The sequence below is a fragment of the Myotis lucifugus genome, unplaced genomic scaffold (genome assembly GCF_000147115.1).
Source record: "Myotis lucifugus unplaced genomic scaffold, Myoluc2.0 scaffold_127, whole genome shotgun sequence".
Classification (NCBI taxonomy): Eukaryota; Metazoa; Chordata; class Mammalia; order Chiroptera; family Vespertilionidae; genus Myotis; species Myotis lucifugus.
Window position 1 is genome coordinate 1,476,679 of NW_005871175.1, and position 21,124 is coordinate 1,497,802.

The 21,124-nt window shown below is 34.9% G+C and overlaps 1 protein-coding gene across 7 annotated transcripts in view; it reads left to right on the forward strand.

Annotated features, from left to right (window-relative positions):
- CLOCK (clock circadian regulator) overlaps positions 1 to 21,124 on the forward strand; it is a 139,163-nt gene that overhangs the window by 70,689 nt on the left and 47,350 nt on the right. For 5 of the 7 annotated variants that reach the window (XM_023758260.1, XM_023758261.1, XM_023758259.1 and 2 more), the window contains 5 exons: positions 2,625 to 2,714; positions 5,155 to 5,214; positions 9,301 to 9,449; positions 12,481 to 12,572; positions 19,149 to 19,238. In XM_023758260.1, coding sequence (XP_023614028.1) covers positions 2,668 to 2,714; positions 5,155 to 5,214; positions 9,301 to 9,449; positions 12,481 to 12,572; positions 19,149 to 19,238 — 438 coding nt within the window. In that variant the 5' untranslated portion in view covers positions 2,625 to 2,667. Of the gene's footprint in view, positions 1 to 2,624; positions 2,715 to 5,154; positions 5,215 to 9,300; positions 9,450 to 12,480; positions 12,573 to 19,148; positions 19,239 to 21,124 lie in introns of those variants that run through there. The other 2 variants (XM_023758262.1, XM_006093955.3) reach the window with 2 other exon arrangements.

The window sequence follows — 21,124 nt, forward strand, 5'->3', positions numbered from 1 at the left end:
CTAGCATTAAAAAGGGAAATGAGACAGATGGTTCCACAGCTCAGTTTTCTAATCTTCAAAGAATAGATTATATCAATGCTAATTAATATATTCTAGGCCCTGGAAAAAGAAAGTTTTTCAATTTATTTTATAAAGCAAGCATAATTTTAGTATTTAACTCTGATAAAGATAGTATAAAAAAGGAAACTATTGACCTATCTTACAGCTATAGATGCAAAAATCCTAAATAAAATAGTAACAGATGTAGTCTAGAAATATAAAACTGTAGCTAAGAAGAGTTTGTTCTAGAATTATTAAACACAGCATCAAGAAATCTAACATAATACTTTTGTTGAAAAATTAAAGGTGAAAAATCATATCATCCTATTAATAGTTCCTGAAAAGCCATTTCATAAAATTCACCTATTAATCTTTAAGGAAAATAAGAACAAAATAATAGTTGTTGGATATCATTAAGTTTCTTTATCAAAAACCAATAGCTAGTATCATTCTAATCAGCAGAATATGGAAAACATTCTTATTAAAATCAAGAACCAGGCAAGAATGCCCACTATTTTCATTTTAATTTTGTATTTTCTTTTTTCCCCCCAATCTTTATTTCTTTATTGATTAAGGTATTACATATGTGACCTCATTCTCCCCATTTTAAGGGCTATTGCAAGGTCACTATTCTGCTCTGCTGATACACTACAGGAAGTGACTGAAGGAGTTTATCCTTCCCAGTAAAGGTTATGTCCTCCCAGCCTCGCTGCTTGCCTTCCCTGGGACTGCCCTGTGTCGGTGGGTCTCCAGGAGTATAGGCTTTGGTGCTTTCCCTGGTGGGCAGACCCCTGGGGATGTGGGCCCAACAAGTCCCAAATTTATTGCCAACAGTCTTAGTCCAAGTTCTTCATAAGTAGTACGTGGTATTTCTGTAACACTAGGGGGTTTTACTGATTCATTCCCCTCCCCAGTCCTGTCAATCCCCAACTCCAGGGAAATATCCCCACCTGGGGAAACAACCTTTCTCAGGGAGGTGGCCCTGGTTAGAACACATAGTGCTAAGAAGGGGAGCAAACATATTAAGAACAGTATGCCAGGTCTCTTGAAACATATGCTGTGCAGATGTTTCTTCCTTGCAGCAACTGTGTCAAGCAACAAGGATGGACCGGCTTCCAGCAGGTAGTGCTGAGGCCAGGATCCTAGTCTCAAGCAGCTCTGTTTCTCAAGATGGTGTGGTCTCTGTGCCCGCGCTGGCCGCCCAGGAGTGTCCGCTCTGGGAGTGGGGCTCCGCCATCTAAGACTGCCCGGTTTGGCAGCCCCTTGGAAGACCTGCAGAATCTAACTGTCTCTAGCTCATACACACACACACCACACACGTCCACACACTTTATCGCTCCCTCGCTCTCTCATACTCCCTCCCTACCTTCCTGCCAGTCGCCATCTTCCTCTCGGTATTTTCCTATTTTCTAAATTTTAAATAAAAATATAGTTAAAGTAGAATTTTTTTTTATGCCTCAAAACTGTTAGGATATTTATTAGAATTAAGGTGGTGTTTTTCTTTAACTCATGACTATAGGACAAAGTATCTTGTATGGATTAAGCCTTCCTTACACTTTAGAAAAACTGTGCAGAATGTAGAGAGACCAATTTTAGTCTTGTGATTCTGTTTTAAAGCAGTGAATTTTAATTTCTTCAATGTGGGTGTAAGACTTTATAATAAGGCTGTTCTCTACTTGCTCTCGCCACTACCAGTCCTATTCTCCCTTTATGTTGTAATGATTAAAACTGTAAGTTGTAACAAGGCTAGCTTTTTCTCTAAATAAAATGCTAACCCTCTTAAGTGTCTCAAATATGATGCTACCTCATCACACAAAGGCCTATCCCTTTGCAAATTGCTATTCCTGTGGCTTTAAGTCATTTCAGCTATTACCTCTTACTGTCCTATAGTCTGTTATTTCTCAAACTTAAATGGTGATAGAAATCTCATGGGGACTTTGTTAAAATATCATTCTGATTCAGAAGAACTTGGGTGGGTCCAAGATTCTCTCTTGTAATAAGCTCACAGGTGTGGCTGATGCTGATGGTCTCTGGACCATATTTTCAGTAACAACAATGTAGACTACTTGGCAAACGTATTGTCTTCAAGAGTATTTCCTCTCACTCCTTCCTACCATCATTATTCCTTTTATTATTTAGGTACATAGCTCCTTATTCAATTCCAAATTTTTGCCTAAAGGGACTCTGTCTTTCATCCTTGTATTCCCAAAGCTTACCATAATGTGTAACCAAAAATAAGCTTGCAACAAATGTTTATTGCTGATTAGATGGTGTTATTACAGCCTATTTGTAGTAACTAGTCTAAAATACATACTGAGTATTAAGTGTAGCTCTTAAATTTTGATTATTTAATAGTAGAGAGAAAATGAATTGTGAACCTCATTTTTTTCCTGTAGACCTTTTTTTGAAGGAAAAAAAGCCTGAAATGTGCCCCAGCTAAAGCTATTTGCTTTAAAATGTTCTTGCCTTTAGTACAAAAATATTTTGAAGTTTCTATAATAACATATAGTGTTTCTCAATATTACTATGTTTGTAGAATAAGATTTTTAGAAAACTGATTGTTTTTGTTTTTTTTCCCTCCCAAGGAGAAGTACAAATGTCTACCACAAGACGAAAACGTAATATGTTATGTTGTTTACCGTAAGCTGTAGTAAAATGAGCTCGATTATTGACAGGTATGTTGTTAGAAACTTTTGTTTGAATTATATAAAGCCATTTTAAGACTCACAATTAGAGTAATGGTTATATCAAACCTGATAAAAGGAGTTTTTTTGCTTAAATATAATTACTGTTACATTTAATTTCTGTATTTAGGCAGCATAGTGTAATAGTAAGTAAGAGCCAAAGTCAGGTGTGAATGGCTGTGTCTTTGAGCCATAATTTTGAGTATTTGAGTATTTTGTTTAGCTGCTCTGAAAGAAATTGTGACAGTTGCAAATGTTTCCTTGGTATCTTCTGGAATCATCTATCTCTTTATCTCTTGTTCTTTTTCGCCTTATTAATTGGTGCTAACTCCATTCCATTAAGCCTTTTAGCATTTGTGACTGATAAAAGGTAACTATAATTAGGATTTCATTAGTTGAAATTATAATCTTTATATCTTACTCTTGGGAAAAGGATAAACTTCCTTGTTTCTTTGACCTTAATATTATATTTTTAACATTTTAACATCTTTTTGATATTGGAATTCATCTTACAATTGGCTTATTATAGTTTAATTGGTAGCATTTTTTTTCTTAGTGGCACATAAAATATTGATAAATAGTGAATGGTGCTTAAATTAGATGAAGTACATTAACATTTTTAAAGCAACTTCTCTTTGACAGCTAGCTAATGTGTAGAATACTTTTTATATATTATTTAAATTAACAATTATTTTGTGATATTTTTCAGGTGAGGAAACTATAGGTTAGAGAGATTAAATAATGTGTTTAAAGTCACATAGTAAGTGATGAGCAGGAATTATGACCTGCGTTGGTCTGTCTGACACTAAAGTTCCTGTGCTTTTATTATACTGTACTGTGTGATTCTTCATATGTGACTTTTGACATCTGGGACAGCCCTTTTCCCTTCCCTTTTTTACGTTCATTGCTGATTAGATGGTGTTATTACAGCCTATTTGTAGTAACTAGTCTAAAATACATACTGAGTATTAAGTGTAGCTCTGGGAAGTGTAGCTCTTAAGTTCTGGGAAGATGTATATTCTCCCAGAACTTAAGACCAAAGAGGCAAGGAGTTTCCTTAGAGAGGGCTGCTTACACCACTGCCATAGATTTGGGCTATGCCGTACTTTCAGGTGGGATCTGTTTGTTGTCTCCCCAGAAAGGATGTTTCTTCAGTGCTTGTGAGAGATTAAATATGATTTGGGCATTATACTTCTGAATGATTGCCAATTTCCGTTCTAGACAATATCACACCTAGGGATGACATCTGTGTGTTCAGACTTAAGCCGTGGTTCTTAATATCAGTTCATTATCTTTCTGAACATGATGAAAGTTGCAGACTCTCCTTTCAATAAAATGCATATGTATATAGAATTTTTCATAAATTTCACTGTGTGCATGGAACCCCAAAGGTCCATACAATAGATTTTTATGATGCAAAATTTGCAGATGATTTCAATAATGCATCTGACAGACACTTTACAGGCCTTCATAGGCCACAGTAAGGTCTGGTTAAAGGAGTGAATAGTGAATTGTTGTAAAAGTTCATAAATCACCTGAAACTGTTTAATATTGCTCCTTAGGTTAAGGGGTTATGCACCAATACTCTTGATTTCATGTTAGAATACTCTTCACCTAGATTTTCCTATAACCAAGTTTTTCTTGTTACTTAGATCTCAGCTCAAATGTTCCCCATCTCAACAAGTCCTTCCTGAACCTTTCAGGCTAAAGTAACCACCAAGTTACTAAAACATTATCTGTTTAAAAACAAACAACAAAAAAACTTGTCATACATTTTTTGTGTTGATTTTTTTTCTTTCTGCTAGAAAATAGGCGGTAAGAGAGCAGTGACCTATACATCTGGTTAACTGCTCTGTAACCACATTCAGAAGAGAGCCTGGCTTATGAATGTTAATAAATATTTGTCAAATGAATCAGTAATAAGTGAAAATTTATGCTAGATATTGTGCTATGATGCTGGATATTGTGCTAATATCTTAAAGCAGTGGTTTAAGTTATTATCTAAATATTGTGATGTTTATTTATGATTTTATAAAGTGAATATCTCAGAAAATATGTTTTGTAACTATGCTATTAAATTAAAAATAGTTTCAAGTGAACCCTTTTTTATAATGGCAAATAAATTGACTTTAGGTTTGCACTGGTTACAGGATATTTTACTTCTGGTTAAATTAAATTTTGGTGTATGTTGTGTGCAGTATAGCTAAGTGTGTAGTTTTAAAATTCACATTTGTAATAAAGTTTTAAAAATGTAATAAAAATGCCTATATTTTAATTTACTGATATTTATTAGAAAACTTGTTAGTAGTTATGGAGTTTAAATTTGGGCAGTCCTTTAACTTATAACTGATTCGATTCACATTCATTTTAGTGTTGCTGTTGCTTAATGATTGTGCTCTTATTTTTTTTATCCCCCTTTTTTTTCTTTTAGAGATGATGGTAGTATTTTTGATGGGTTGGTGGAAGAAGATGACAAGGACAAAGCAAAAAGGTAATTCAACTTAAGATGTAAAATAGTAAATAAATAAATAAATACTACTAAATAAATGTAATAGTAAAAATAGTAAATCAGTGATTTTCAAAACCGATCTGCCTTAAGAATTTAGTATTCAATTAGGTGGAAGAGCTTAGAATATCAGAATCCAGTTTATAAGTTAAATAAATTTATCTTCTAAATGTGCTCTTCTCATCGAATCATATTGCGGGTGGATAGTATCTCTACATCATCACTGGGAATGTCAAACCTTCATCACTTGGCTAAAATAGGGTTTGCCTGGATTCACCATTGTAGTTACTATTTTTCTCTTAACCTACGTTATTCTAGGAAGCAAGTATAGCCCACCTTCAGAGTAGGGATTGGGGAAATTAAGTTCTACCACCACACATACTTGGAATTCTTCTGTAAAAATCTTTTTCTTTCCTATTTATGCATATCTGTATGGACTACTATTTATTTTATACTTTAGGTTCTACTTCAGTGCTATTTTCTTTTGTTACTCAAATTATTCCAGCTTCAGCCATTGGAAGGTGCTCTTTGACATGCCTCTAGTCTGTAGTAGAAGGGAAAGTAGATGATAGAGAGAGGGAGGGAAGAATTGTTGGAGAAATATCATCAAGTAGTGAGGGAATGGGATCTAGAGCCATGGTGGTTACAGTCAGGGCTTTGACCTTAAATAGGGGTCTTGTCAGTTAATTATAGTATTAGAAGGGAGAGTCCAGGTAGCAGTACAGCCAAGTTGGTAGTTATTAGGGGTGAGCAGTGAGTGCGTAGAGAAGAGTAGAGGTGGTGTAGCATTATACACAGATACAAAATATAAACATGTAATAGTTCCCCAAATGTCTTTATTTAGCAAAATAAAAGGTACTGGGATGAGAAAAATATTCATAATAACCACATAAATTGTTAAATACTTTAATGAATGATTAAAATATATCTATAAGAAAATTTTAAGGAAAGCTGTAACTTTATTCAAGGAAATAAAAAGGCCTGTATTTGAAGCTGAAAGAATCTAGGACAGTCCCTACCCCTTAACCTCAAACTAGTGGAGAAAAGTTCTTATAGACTCATCAGGATAGAGATAAACTCTCTAAGATGGGAATAATCAGTCTTACCTGAATGAAGAGGCAGAACTTTAGGGAATTGACCTAAACTCTGGGCCAAGTTTATAGATGGATAAGGTGAGCTAAGGGTCTTCTATTTGCAAAGACTCTGAAGATTTAATCATTTTTTTTTTGTAAACCAAAAATATTATTGCTATGGAAACCTTAGAGAAACAGAAGGAATCTTGTAATGATGATGTCAGAATTAAATAGGACCACATTGAACTCTTAAGTGAAAACAATGATGAGTTAAAGAACAAAGGGAATTTTATACTTACCCCCCAAATGGAACACCAGTTATCAGTTATCCTGTTATCAGTGAGGTCATTTCAAGAACTATTTATTTCCAACTTGAATGTAATATGGAAGTAAAGTTTGCTTTAATGGGTATGATCCAGTGGTAGAGTTGGCAAGAATATTTGCTTTCTCTATATTTTCTTTCCCTGGAGTCAAAATGCCTGATTCAAATTTGTACTTCATGGTAACTATATGATCCTGGTTATGTTTTTCTATGTACCTGAGTTGTCACATCTGTAAAATAGAAAATAATAATCTACCTCGTAGGAATTAAATGAGATTTCATAGATGTTTACTAGCACCTGGCACATAAGTATACAACAAATATTGGCTGCTATATTTACCCCCTACCCATGTGTTTAGATATTTCATATATACTAATTCTCAGATGCTTATTTCTTACTCCTTTCTAGAGAAATATATCCAACTACCTCTTGTCTATTTCTTTTAAAATGTCAAATAGGCCATTTTACCATATTTAAATTCTCCCAAAGCCATCTGTTCACCAAAACCAATATCACATGTTATATTTCACATTGATAAACAGCATTATCAGTTAAGTTGAGAATCCTCTTAGATTTCCCTTTTTGTTTCTCCACTACAAACCGAATCTGTTTTACCAAGAATTGGTAGTTCTGCCTCTTGACCCTCAAAACCATACTGCTTTGTTAACAGTGCCCCTGTTATGGTTCATAGGTTAGGATATTGCAGTTGCCTCCTAAATGGTAATCTGGCTTTCAGTCTTGTTTGGTGTATGGTAAGTTTTCAGTTGTATTTGCTTAGTGAATTTGTTTCACCAAGCATTGATCCTTTCATCAGTCTGATGCCAGAATAGTCTTATTAAGCAATTTCATTCGTGCCATTTATTTGCTTAAAATCTTTCAATGCCTTCCCATGGCTTTCAGGATTAAATGAAAATCTTTTAATAAAATTTAAATGATTTAAGTAGCATAAAACATCATGATTTTTTTTCAGTACTTAATACTCCCACCTTACCCCTTAACTCTAGCATACTTGGACCTATACACTGGTCACATTAGCCACACTGAACTAGTTGTGATAGGTTTTCATCTCTACAAATTTCCTATGCCTGGAATGTTCTGCACATAGTCTTCAGGACTCAATTCAGCACAGTTGGGTGCCATCCTTGGTTCCTCTGAGTTTCCATAGGAATTAGGCGAATTTTTAAATTGTTATTAAATTTATTGGGTTTACATTGGTTAATAAAATTATATAGGTTTCAAGTGTACAATCCTATAATACATAGTTTCCAAAGGAATTAGGTGTATTTCTGGGAAGGGATATCTTTCCCCAGTATACCTAGCCCTTATTAGCACAGTCTCTGTCATTATAGCAACATTCATTGTCAGGTAATATCTATTATGTTTCATAAGAGAGTTGAACAATTGAATTTTCCCCCAGTACTAATATAGAAAAAATGCTTGTTCTTTATGGGAAAAAATAAAATAAAGTATCCTCTGACATTTTGGGAAAGTAGTATACTTTACTTAAACAAAAACTTAATTCTAAATTGTGACTTCACAAAGCAGATAATTAGAGGTATTGTAGAATGGTTAATTGCTCTATAAATAATTGTACTGTATTTACTTGTCTCAAGAGGTCTCTGTGCAGCTAAGTATTTGTTTACTGGTTACTGCTTTACAGAGAATAGTAGTAATTATTCGTTTGTTTAGCACATATATTTTGAGTGCTTTCTGTTTGTTAGGTGTTATTCTTAAGTGCTTAGATGGAAAAATTTGGGCTGTCTTACCAAGGAGCCACAGCCTAATGGAGAGACAGATATGCAAACAAATGATTACAGCTTTGTGTTGGAAGCTGGGATATAGGAATAAAGAAGAAGAATGTGTGTGTGAGTAAGCCTCAGGGTAGGGAGATTTCAGTTTTAGATTTGTTTGTAATTTAAAACTTATAGGTGATGGATAAGATGGAAGATGGTTTGGGTGGTGGGCACAGAGAGCAATATACAGATCTTGTATCATAGAACTGTACACTTGAAACCTATATGACCCTATTAACCAATGTCACCCCAGTAAATTATTTAATAAATTTAAAAAATAATTTTTAATAATTTGTATTTATACATTATGTGTACTTTCATAATAATGTTATAAGGAAACTATAGATTCTTGGTACATATTAGAGTAAATAAAACCTGAGATTTGAATGCTGTTGGTCTTATTGGCATTTCATAAAAACATGTATGCCAAAACCTTAATATGTATAAGTTTCTTTCTTTTTTTAAATATATCTTTATTGATTTCAGAGAAGAAGGGAAAGGGAAAGAGAGATGGAAACATCAATGATGAGAGAGAATCATTGATTGGCTGCCTCCTGCACGCCCCCTACTGGGGATCGAGTCCACAACCCGAGCATGTGCCCTGACCGGAAATCGAACCCGGGACCTCCTGGTTCATAGGTGGATGCTCAACCACTGAGCCACGCCAGCCGAGTGTAAAAGTTTCTTTATTGATAAAGAGGGAAGAAAAATTATTGCTCATATTAACTGTATATTGTTGGTAAATTAGGAGATAAATATTTATTACCATCTAGATTAACAGAAGAACATGGGTGTGGTTGTGTCCAAATTGAGCATTAAACTATTTGTGTAATTAAATGGACTGTTTGAAAACTACTTCTTTATTTGTTTTTGTTTCACCAGAGTATCTAGAAACAAATCTGAAAAGAAACGTAGAGATCAATTTAATGTTCTCATTAAAGAATTGGGATCCATGCTTCCTGGTAATGCTAGAAAGATGGACAAATCTACCGTTCTGCAGAAGAGCATTGATTTTTTACGAAAACATAAAGGTAAATTTTTAACTTTGTAAAATAGGTGTGTTTTTTTTTAAATAACAGACTCTCTCGTAAAGCATAATGTGATAGAATCTTGGCAGTGATGCTTAAGAGTGGATGCTTCCTAACCTTTTTTAAGAGAAAGAAATCAATTGCTTTTTAAAAGATTTCCTGGTATGTTTTTTCTTTCATTCAACAAACATTTATTTAGTGCCCAGTATATCCTACATTTTCATAGTGCAGGGTAACAGTCCTGGCCCTCAAGTAACGTAAGCCAGGAGAGGCAAATATTCTAAACAGCTCATTTCAGTGCATATATTATATCAGGTCGAGTGCTTGTAAACTTAAACTTGTTAGCAAAACACAGGCAAGAATGTGTCAGGGAAGGCTTAAAAATAGTTGATCTTTTCAACTGAGTCTTCCTTTTAGATTAAGTAAGGAAAACATCTTTTCACAGAGAGGAAATAGCATGTGCAAAAGCAGAGAAGCAGGGCGAGTTCAGTGTAACTGGAGCATAGTTTGAGTTTGAAAATTATGGGCATATTTGAAAGAAAGGCAAGAGCCAGATTGTAAGGGCCTTTTATATCATTTTAAAAGATTGTTTCAGTGTATATCTAGGAAAAAACATTATGTTTAAATTAAAGTTATTATTTCTTTAAGAAAATCATTTTGACTACATAAATCATGAAAAGAAAATTTAAAGAATATTAACTATTTTAGTAGCAGAGATGATACGTGAAAAAGTTGTAAAAGGACATTTCCTTTTTCAGATGTAAATTAAACTGCAAAACTCAGAAGGAGAATTTGTAATTAGTGCCTCTTTTTACTTCTCCCTAGCTCACTCAGTAATGCATTAGTAGCCTGCTTCATGCTCCATCGCTCTGAAATCATTTTTGTTAATTTCACTAATGCCATTAACCCCTCCTCTGCCACCAATAAAGCAATAGCTTTTTCTTAAATCTCATTCTCTTCTGCACGTCTGAAGCACTGGAAATTTTAATCCATCCTCCACTGGCTTTTCCCTTGGCCTGTGTTATACTGTACCTCTTCATTCACCCCCCTCTTCCTGACTAACCCTAACTTCTTCGTTCTCTTTCTTTTTCTGCTCTTTAAATGTGACATTTCTGAGGGTCTTATTTTTTGTGTTCTTGTTTTCTCTACACTCTTTCCCTTGGTTATCTCATTCCATAGCTTCAACTATTGTTTCTCTATTAAACTACTAAGTCTGTATTTTAGATGCTAACTTTTCAGTCTTTTATTTCCAGATAACTTCTGGATCTTTCTTTTGCATGTTGTCAAACTCAGCACATCTAAAACAATTCATTTTCATTTTGTCCAATCATCTCTTTCTCTCAACTTTTCTTTTTCTATTTTTACACCACCATCCTTTCACTCCCCCAGGACTCAAACCTGAAAAGACTTTCATTTTTTCAGCTTTCATAGTACTGTATTACTGTTGCCAAATTCTCTTGATTCTTCTGTAAATGTGTCAAAATTGTCTTCATTTTTATTACCACTTTTGTCATTACATTTTTCCTTTACAAATAGTATTCTTGCTACCTCAGTGTCCCTTATTAAATAGCACACTGAGCCCCTCAGGCATTGTAGTTCAATAAATGATTGTTGAATGAAATGAAATACGCATGCACACATTTCCCTCTGATAGTAGAGGATTAATTTTGGCATTAAGTAGATCAGGTTTGGTTTTGTTTTTTCAAAATTGGGTATAAGATTCTCACAAAAATAAAATTTACCTGAAATTGGAAGAGAGTTCTCATTTAATTATTAGTCTAAAATAAGTTGTGCTTAACTTATGGGATTTGCTTATGCATTTAACTCTTTTTTTCGGAATGTTTATAATTGATGTGAATTTGAAAAAGTATGACTATATTCCATAGAATTAGTAGCTAGACTTTTTAGTTACTCTTCATATTCTAGTGCAGGCATTTTTAATATAGCAGATTTTTGGTGACAATTTAATGTATTTACACAAGGTGTCCCAAAAAAATGTATACACACTTGTAATAGCTGATGGCTCTATTTTGAAAACGAAATGTATTTTAATAAGCACTGCCTTTGTAATTATTCAAACTGTATGTATACATTTTTTGGAACAGCCTATATATCTGGTCACAGAAAAATCTAAACAACTTAGTCCATACTTTTCAATTCAAAGTAGAATATATTTTGAAGAGTAAGATTTGTGACATAGATTTTTATTTTGCCTGATTTTTAAAACTGTCTGCATTTAAAGATGGAAAAACATTTGTTAGCTAAATAGTTCATGTTTCATCATTTATGAATAGCTTTCTCATAACTAAATCCATTAGCAAGTAGTATATTGCAAAATAAACTAATAATTTTGTTAAAATATTGTCACAATCCAAGGATCTCAAAATTTTTTGACCAGCTCCCTACTTCTAAGAAAACATGCAAGGGGACACTAAGCAAAATCGCTGTGGGGTTATTACTATAAATTTTTTGCCCCAAATCTTAATTTAGTCTCATTGATTAATTAAGAACAGAGCACCTCAGATTGGGAGCAATCTTTCTACGTGGCAATAGGAAGGCTGAAAGTCCTCTTTGTTAAAAGCAGGCTTACTGACCTCCTGGGCTGTTTTCCTACAGGCTCATGTCCTTATATCTGCTCTAGGTTCTACCACTTGAATGGCAAGGAAAGGAAGAGGAAAAAGAATATCTTTCTAATGGTTGATTTATCTGCTTATTCTGAATTTTGTTCGGTCATTGTGTCAAGCAGCAAGCTACACAGGCTATCACAGCTCCCCAGAGAAAATCTAAAGAAACTGGTATTTCCAAGAGACCAAAGACCAAATCCTAAGGAAATAATTTGCCATAGTAGCTCAAATATTTCATCATGCCAAAACTTTGACCTCCTGATACCTATCTAGACCAATGTTATAGTCTATGGTTCTCATCTTTAATTAGAGTGGGGAAAGAGAAGGCAGTCGTAGGACTTTTGTACTGCCCCAGTTGCCCACCCTGTAGTAAGAGTATGCCACTAATGTGTCAAATAATCTGTTTACAGAAATCACTGCACAGTCAGATGCTAGTGAAATTCGACAGGACTGGAAACCTACATTCCTTAGTAATGAAGAGTTTACACAATTAATGTTAGAGGTATGTCCAGATTTAATTTTTGAAAAGTTTTATTTTCCTCAAAAAAAACCCAACACAACATAAATCATAGGAGTGACTAATTTTAGTATAATTTTAACAATACTAATTTAATGTTGAAAATACTTAATTCCGTGTAAATCAATAAACTGTTATTTTCAATTAAAATTAATCAGTGCAAGTAATGTAAGCAAATAGTCTTATCTGGTAAAGGAATGACAAAATTTTTGTATTTTTAGTATTAAATGAATTTTTTAGTGGATTAATAAAAGTCAGAAAACTATAGCTACCAAATTCTCTTACCTGAGATGACACTAGCGACATTCAAATGAAGGATAATATATTTTATTCATCATATATTAAATATAATGAAATGTATCCTACTTGACAGTAGTTTTTTTTAACAAATTAAAATCTACTCCAAAATAACATAAAATTATAATAAATGAGTATTTTGAAAATGTAAAACAAATGAAATGTACATTGAAAGGCAATTCTTCTTAATTCAAATAGAAACTTTTTTATGTGTGTAGAATAACATAGGTATCATCTATGGACACAAAGTACACAGAATTCAGTATCAAATTTCCATGAAAACTTACCATAAATAGGAAACAGAGGCAGTATAGGTTGGCAGTACAGTTAAGGACAAGAAAGTAGATACATAACAGAAAGTAACCTAGAAAGATTATAGATTGGCAGTACAGTTAAGGACAAGAAAGTAGATACATAACAGAAAGTAACCTAGAAAGATTAGAGGAAAGTGATTGAGATGGAGACGTAGGCATTGTTAAATAATTACATCTCTTATCCTGCTGGTTTGGATTTATTCTTTTACACATTAAGTGTTTATCTGTGTTGGGTATGTACAGGGTGGGGCAAAGGTAGTTTTACAGTTGTGAGTATGGGAAACATAATTTATTCTTTAATTGTCATTTATTAATTATTGTATTTTTTATATGAATAACTGTAAACCTACTTTTGCCCCACCCTGTTTATGTAATGGCTATGTATTGTGTCTTTGTATAGTTACTAAAATCTAAGCAACATAAAGTATTTGCAAGTTAATGAGGAAGAGTTAATTGCTAGATTAAGTCTTTGTATATTCAAGAGAAATGATAACATGGAAATTTGTTGGAATATAAATATATTGTATATATTTAAACCTGTACTTAAAAACCTGAAATAAAACTGATCACTTTTCACATATTAACTCAGTGAATCCTCACAACACTCTTATGATGTAGACACTATTAGTATCCCTTTCTTACTGCCATATGAGGCAATCGAGGAACAAAGAGATTATGAAACTTGCCCAAAAGTAAGTAGCTCAGCTGGGATTTTTTGCAGGTAGACTAGCCTCTGCTCACATGGTCTCAGCCCCTGTGAAACTTCTTTCAGTGGAAGCTAACCATGGCGCTGAACTTGCAGCTTAGTAACTAGCAGCTAGCTCTTTAAATTAGTGGACACTTGAGTTATAAACCAGAAAATAGTTTCTGATTTTGTTAGATATTTTTTCTAAAAAGTAGTTTGACATTGTCCAAGATTATCTCTTTAGGTAATAAATATTATTTTTATGAAAGGGTGCACACAGCTAACATCTACAACAGAGAAAGGAAATAAATAACTCATTTAATTATACTAATTTTAATTAAAAAAATTTTTTTTTTAATTTTCTTTATTGACTAAGGTATTACATATGTGTCTTTATCCCCCTATTGCCTCCCTAACCCCCGCTCATGCCCTCACCCTCCTGGTGTCTGTGTCCATTGGTTATGCTTATATTCATGCATACAGGTCCTTTGGTTGATCATTCCCTCATACCCACTCCCTCCCCTGCCTTCCCTCTGAGGTTTAACGGTCTGATTGATGCTTCTGTCTCTGGATCTGTTTTTGTTCATTAGTTTATGTTGTTCATTATATTCCATAAATGAGTGAGATCATGTGATATTTATCTTTGTCCAACTGACTTATTTCGCTTAGCATAATGCTCTCCAGGTCCATCCATGTTGCAAATGGTAGGAGTTCCTTCCTTTTTACAGCAGCATAGTATTCCACTGTGTAGATGTACCACGGTTTTTTAATCCACTCATCTGCTGATGGGCACTTAGGCTGTTTCCAAATCTTAGCTATTGTAAATTGTGCTGCTATGAACATAGGGGTGCATATATCCTTTCTGATTGGTGTTCCTAGTTTTTTAGGATATATTCCTAGAAGTGGGATCACTGGGTCAAATGGGAGTTCCATTTTTAGTGTTTTGAGGAAACTCCATACTGTTCTCCACAGTGGCTGCACCAGTCTGCATTCCCACCAACAGTACACGAGTGTTCCCTTTTCTCCACGTCCTCTCCAGCACTTGTCATTTGTTGAGTTGTTGATGGTAGCCATTCTGAGAGGTGTTAGGTGGTACCTCATTGTCGTTTTGATTTGCATCTCTCGGATGTTTAGTGACTTTGAGCATGTTTTCCTATGTCTCTTGGCCTTCTGTATATCCTCTTTCCAAAATTATCTATTTAGGTTGGTTGCCCATTTTTTGATTGGGTTGTTTATCTTCCTTTTGTTAAGTTGTATGAGTTCTCTGTAAATGTTGGAGAGTAAACCCTTATCATAGATAACAATGGCAAATATGTGCTCCCATGCAGTGGGCTTTCTTGTTGTTTTGTTGATGGTTTCTTTTGCTGTGTACAAGCTTTTTATTTTGATGTAGTCCCATTTGTTTATTTTCTCTTTAGTTTCCATTGCCTGAGGAACTTATCGTAAGATCTTAAGAGGAATCCACAGGCAGCAAAATCTAATTTTAATTTTATGATTATATTCTCTGTGCAATCCTATATAATAAAAGCCCAGTGACCAAATGGTGGAACCACCAGAACAACCAGTCGACCAGTCGCTATGACGTGCACAGACCACCAGGGGGCAGATGCTTAACGCAGGAGCTGCCCCCTGGTGGTCAGTGCGCTCCCACAGTGGGAGCGCTGCCTGCTGACCAGGATGAGCAGCACTCCCACAGCGGGCCGATCCCCACAGGCCACGCCCCCCCCCATTAGTGCACGGATCTTAACTTTATTAATTTTAAGCCCTAGCCTCTTTGGCTCAGTCGCCAAAGCATCTAACCTGTGGACCAAAGAGTCCTGGGTTTGATTCTAGTCAGGGGCATATACCTTAGTTGCAGGCTCCTCACCTGGCCTGGGCCCTGGTCAGGTCACTTACAGGAGGCAACCAATTGATGTGTTTCTCTCACATTGATGTTTCTCTCAGTTTTTCCCTCTCTCTTCCTCTCTCCCTAAAAAAATCAATGGAAAAATATCCTCGGGTGAGGCTTAACACCACCACCAAAAAAAGTTGTGTAATATCTACACTCATGTATCAATAATCTTAATGAAGATAAACTCTCTGTTCACTAATAAGCTAAACACAAAAGCTTTGTCTTCAAATTTTTCTTCACAATGGACAGATCTTTATTAATGTCAGGACAGTTATTATATACTTAGTATTAAAAAAAATCAAAGATTCCAGAGATTATAACATTATATACAACAGAAAACTTAATCATATATAAATTAGTTGTCTCATGATGATCCTCACAGCTTTTAGGATTACATTCCTGAAAAATGTTATATTTACTTACTTTTAATATGTCAAACATATTTTTTATTTTAGTGAGTATTTACAACTGTCAAGTAAATATGTATTCTAACATTAATATACTATAAATATGTGTGTGTATTGCAACCTGGGTCTAACTAACCTAGATGTGTTTCTCCTGGCTAGTCACTTTGATCAGATTACAGGTAGGCAGTCCAGATACCATTTTCTGCAGAATTTCAGATGTAGGTTATATCTGGGAATGTTAGAGCTGCTAGTGGAAGAGATTCGATCATTCACCTCAACTTCTTCATTTTGTGGATGAGATCCAGAGAAGTTGCAGCTTGTCCAAGGTCAGATAGATAATTAATGGAAGAACTAGGACTGAGATATTAAAATTCACTTATAACCTATGTGTTAGCTGTTTCTCTCTCCATTCCTCCATTGCCATTCGTCTCTACTCTGTTGCGGAATATTCCTTGCAACCTTGAGGTAGAGTAGTCAAGGAAATCAGGGCAATTTAGCCTGACCTCTATGCAAAGTCATCTTTAGGTAAAGTTATCTCTTAGCGTGTTGTTCTTTCCCTTGGAAGCTGATAGCTCTCTCTGGTAGTCTACAAGGCAAGGGCTAGTGAGTGCCCTGTCAACTTCACTTTAGATACAAATCCGCAAGGAAGTTCTATCCCCTCCCCTAGAACTTCCATTCCAGTCTTTCCCCGATTAAACACTCACTAACAAAGAAGGTTTACATAGTCCTTTTATTGTGGCTTAATTAGGTATCAAATAGGAAGACAAGGAGTTTTAACTAATGAGCCTTCCCCTTATATCATACAGTGTGGAAGAGGGATAAGTTTCACAGTCTTCACTTTTGGGAGGGGGATGTCCATCTCTCTCTGATCTTCATCTTCAGGGCCCCTTTAGCTTTTGGTGTACCCACCTACCTGCTTGGGAAATTACATCCATCACTCAAAAGACTGGGCCCTGGTCTTTACTTGTATTAAGAATTTGGCAAGATGCTAGTGGAGGCTTTTCTCTGCTTAACCTTTGCCTGCTTTGAAAAATGAAAGGACAGCCTATGGTCCTAGGAGTGGGATAAAGTTATAGAGTTCTGATTTCAGTTCATTTCCCTTTACACAATAGAATTGCACCCCGATTCGTAACAAATATCCTAATAGCAAATACAGATCATCATAGTAAATATTAATTTGCTTTCAAAGATGATATAATCTAGCTTCATATGAGAAAAGCTAGTTCTTAATAACATCATTTTGACCTTTTCCTTATGAAATAATACTGGCATTATACTAAGGAATTTTTGTAAAAATAATTTCATGAATTTGCATACATTATAAGGTTTTTATCCCTTCTACATTAGCCGAGAATGGGTTTCTTTTAGCCACTTTAGAAGGTAGTCATCTACTCAAAATAAGTTGTTTTTAATATCCAAATCTCTCCCCCAATAGAAGGGGTGGTGGGATGCCTTTTTTCATGCATTCAATGTATACTTCAATAGTTCCTTAGAAATAGAGGGAGGTTGCTCTAACTCCACGTTCTGGAAATTAAATACAAGTATTTTTTGTCTGCTGTGTGCTGCACATATGCTAGGTCCTGCAGATACAGTGCTATAGAAGATATGTATGGCTCTTAACAGAGATTGCTATCCTTTGAGAGATCCTATAATTAAATAAGAAATCCAAATTGAGTGATAACTTTTGATAGAAGAGGAACTCCTGTTTTTATCTTTTCTGCTATATATCTTCAATATCTTTTACACTGGATTTTCCTTTCCCTCAGCCTGCAAATATACTTGTAACTTTTTTTAAAATTGCCTTCCCTTGATACTTGCTTCCCTTTAAACTTTCATCTCTCTTTTCTTCCATTCTAAAAGTTCTTGGTAGAGTGGTTTATAAGTGCCTCTGATCATCCACTCGTCTCTAAATTCATTAGTCTGACCGATCTTCCTATTGGCATCTGTTCTGAAAGTCACCAAATTTATTTCTCATTTTGTATCCTTTTTGATCTTATTTTACACTGAACCATCCATCTTCCTTCTCACCTTGTCACATTCTCTTCTATTGATTTCCTCATTGACAGTTGTATTCTGTCTTTCATTTTCTCTGGTACTTGTCGTTCGCATCCCCACATGTAGATAATTCCCCAAGGATTTGTCTGGAATGCAGATCTGCAGATCTCATATCTTCAGCGGTTACTTCCTTATCTAAGATTCTCAAATGAAAATACTTTATCATATGTAAAATACAGGATCGCTTTATTAATAAGTATTGTATTTCTGCATGGCTTCTCTCCTGAACTCTAACTTCACATTTCTCGATGTCTAAGTTCTTTCTTCTCTATTCTTACTGCACTTAATTTCATTCAGATTCTCATTAACTTCACTATCTATTCTAAAGTCATTGAGATTTTCCTATCTTAATTTTTCCCCCCTCTAAATCTATTTACACACCGCTTCCAGACTACTCTTGAACGTAAGATGTAAGTCCTTATGTCTTAACCTGGCATTTCATGGCCTTTCATGATCTATCCTTAGCCTGCCTTTTCAGATTTATTTCCCTTTCACTCAATTCCTCATGTATCTCCCTACAGTTCATACACCTCTCGGTTGATATATACAAAAGGTGATAATGTATTCCTTTGTGTGCCAAAGACATTATTAATGGTGTGTGTACTTCAGAGATATTAGCAAATAAGGCCAGCTGTACACAATATATGAGTGATAAGGTAGAACATTAAATCTATAGTTTCGAAACCAACTGTCCAATAGCCAAAGAGTGATTTTTTTTCTCCAAAAACATTTAAAAAATGCACAAAGATATATACTATACTACAGTATTGTGAAGGGGGAAAGCTAGCATTTTGATAATGCTCTGGAAATTTCCACCTTATGTCTTTTGTCATTTAGTAAGTTAGACTTTTATTTTTGTGCTAGAAAAAACTTTTTTCTTTTCATTTAACTGACTATTATGTTTAATTTCAGGCTCTTGATGGTTTTTTTTTAGCAATCATGACAGATGGAAGCATAATATATGTGTCTGAGAGTGTAACTTCATTACTTGAACATTTACCAGTAAGTATAAAAATTCTGTGATCTCTTTCTTATTTAATGCCTATTTTAAACTTTCTAAAGTACTTGAAATGTACCTCCAGAGCAATGTTAAGCAATAAGTAGAGTGTGGAGGAGAACTCAAAATACATCTTTGTTTTAACATGGCTGTTTTTTCTCAGTTCAGTCATGCCCCTGTAATCTGTAGTAACTATTCAGTGACCACTTTATCCAATCTCTGTTCTTGCTGTCCTATTTTTTCTAATGCTAAGTTTTCAGTGTTTCCTTTTTATTCAGCCTGGTGAAGATGTTGCTGAATCACTGAGAATATCTTGGGAATAATTAAATTTCTACTGAGAAATTCCTGTTACAGCTAGAGGAACACAAATAATTTTCTCAAAAGAATAACTTAAAAGTACACACTAAAAATGATATAGAACTTTTGTGCTCTATGGCTTGACTTGATAATGCCCAAGTGGCCATATTCAATGTGTTTTCAATATGACCGTAAGGGTACAGAATTAGAAAATAATTACATTGTATGATTTTGATAAAGATGGTGAACACCAAAATTAATGTGTTTGTTGTTTTATTCCAAGTATAATTATTGAATATCAACTCTCTACCAGACACGATGTTAGATGCTCTGCTGCAGCTTACAGTTTTAATGAATTTGAAATTTTTATTTAATATGTAATGTTCTTATCTAAGATAGGGCGTGTGGTATAAATATTCTGAAGATACTTATAAATTACTCTTAATTTATTATAAATACAAAGTACCTGTTTTATAAAGGTCTCTTTTAAGAGATACTGATAAGCAGTATCTTCCTCTGATTACTCATCCTATCTAATAAAAGAGTAATATGCAAATTGACCATCACTCCAACACACAAGATGGCTGCCACAAGATGGCTGTCAGTGGAAAGCAGTTGTGGGCAATCAGGCCAGCAGGGGAGGGCAGTTGGGAAGGACCAGGCCTGAAAGGGAGGGCAGTTGGGGGGACCACGCCAGCAGGGGAGGGCAGTTGGGGGGGATCAGCCCTGCAGAGGAGGGCAGTTAGGGGCAATCGGGCTGGCAGGGGAGCAGTTAGGCATGGATCAGGCTGGCAGGGGAGTGGTTAGGGAGTGATCAAGCTGGCAGGCAGTAGCAGTTAGGGGCAATCAGGAAGGTAGGCAGGTGAGCGGTTGGGAGCCAGCAGTCCTGGATTGTGAGAGGGTCCCATATTGGAGAGGGTGCAGGCTGGGCTAAGGGACGCACACCCCCCGTGCACGAGTTTCATGCACCAGCCCTCTAGTATTCTATATAGAGAATGGACACTACACTCAAAAGACCAGATTTAAAAGGGTATTTTCTTACTGAAAGCCAGGCATTAAGTAATTTGCTGATTTTTGTGGCTCACACCAGAAAATGACTTGGTTTGCCTGCTTTTCTAGAGGCTTTCATTAACAGTAAGCTCAAAAAGTAGGTAATTAGCCCATCTAAAATTTGTTTGAGAGGAAACAGATTATAGAACACATAAGTAAACTAGTATAGGCAGAGAAAAAGACAGATTGAATAACTGAATTTTCTGGTTGTTTTTTTTTTAATTACGTGAAAAAAGCTAGGGAAAGAAACTCATTGTAGGATTAAGATAATGATTAAAATAAGATTAATATAAATAAAGGTATTATTACATGCTTTTAAACCATATACCATTGTATAGGTTTTCTTTTCATTATGTATGTATAGAAACTAATTTTTAAAATTAAAATTTCTAAAAATTTTATTCATAATCAGCATCTTATGTAATATATGTGGTAACACTTTTTAAAAGCCTACTTTTTGGGCACTTTCCTTGAACTCCATTCAGAATTAGATGCCCTTCCTCTCTCTGCTTATGTTACCTTGTACGTACTGCCATCATGACAC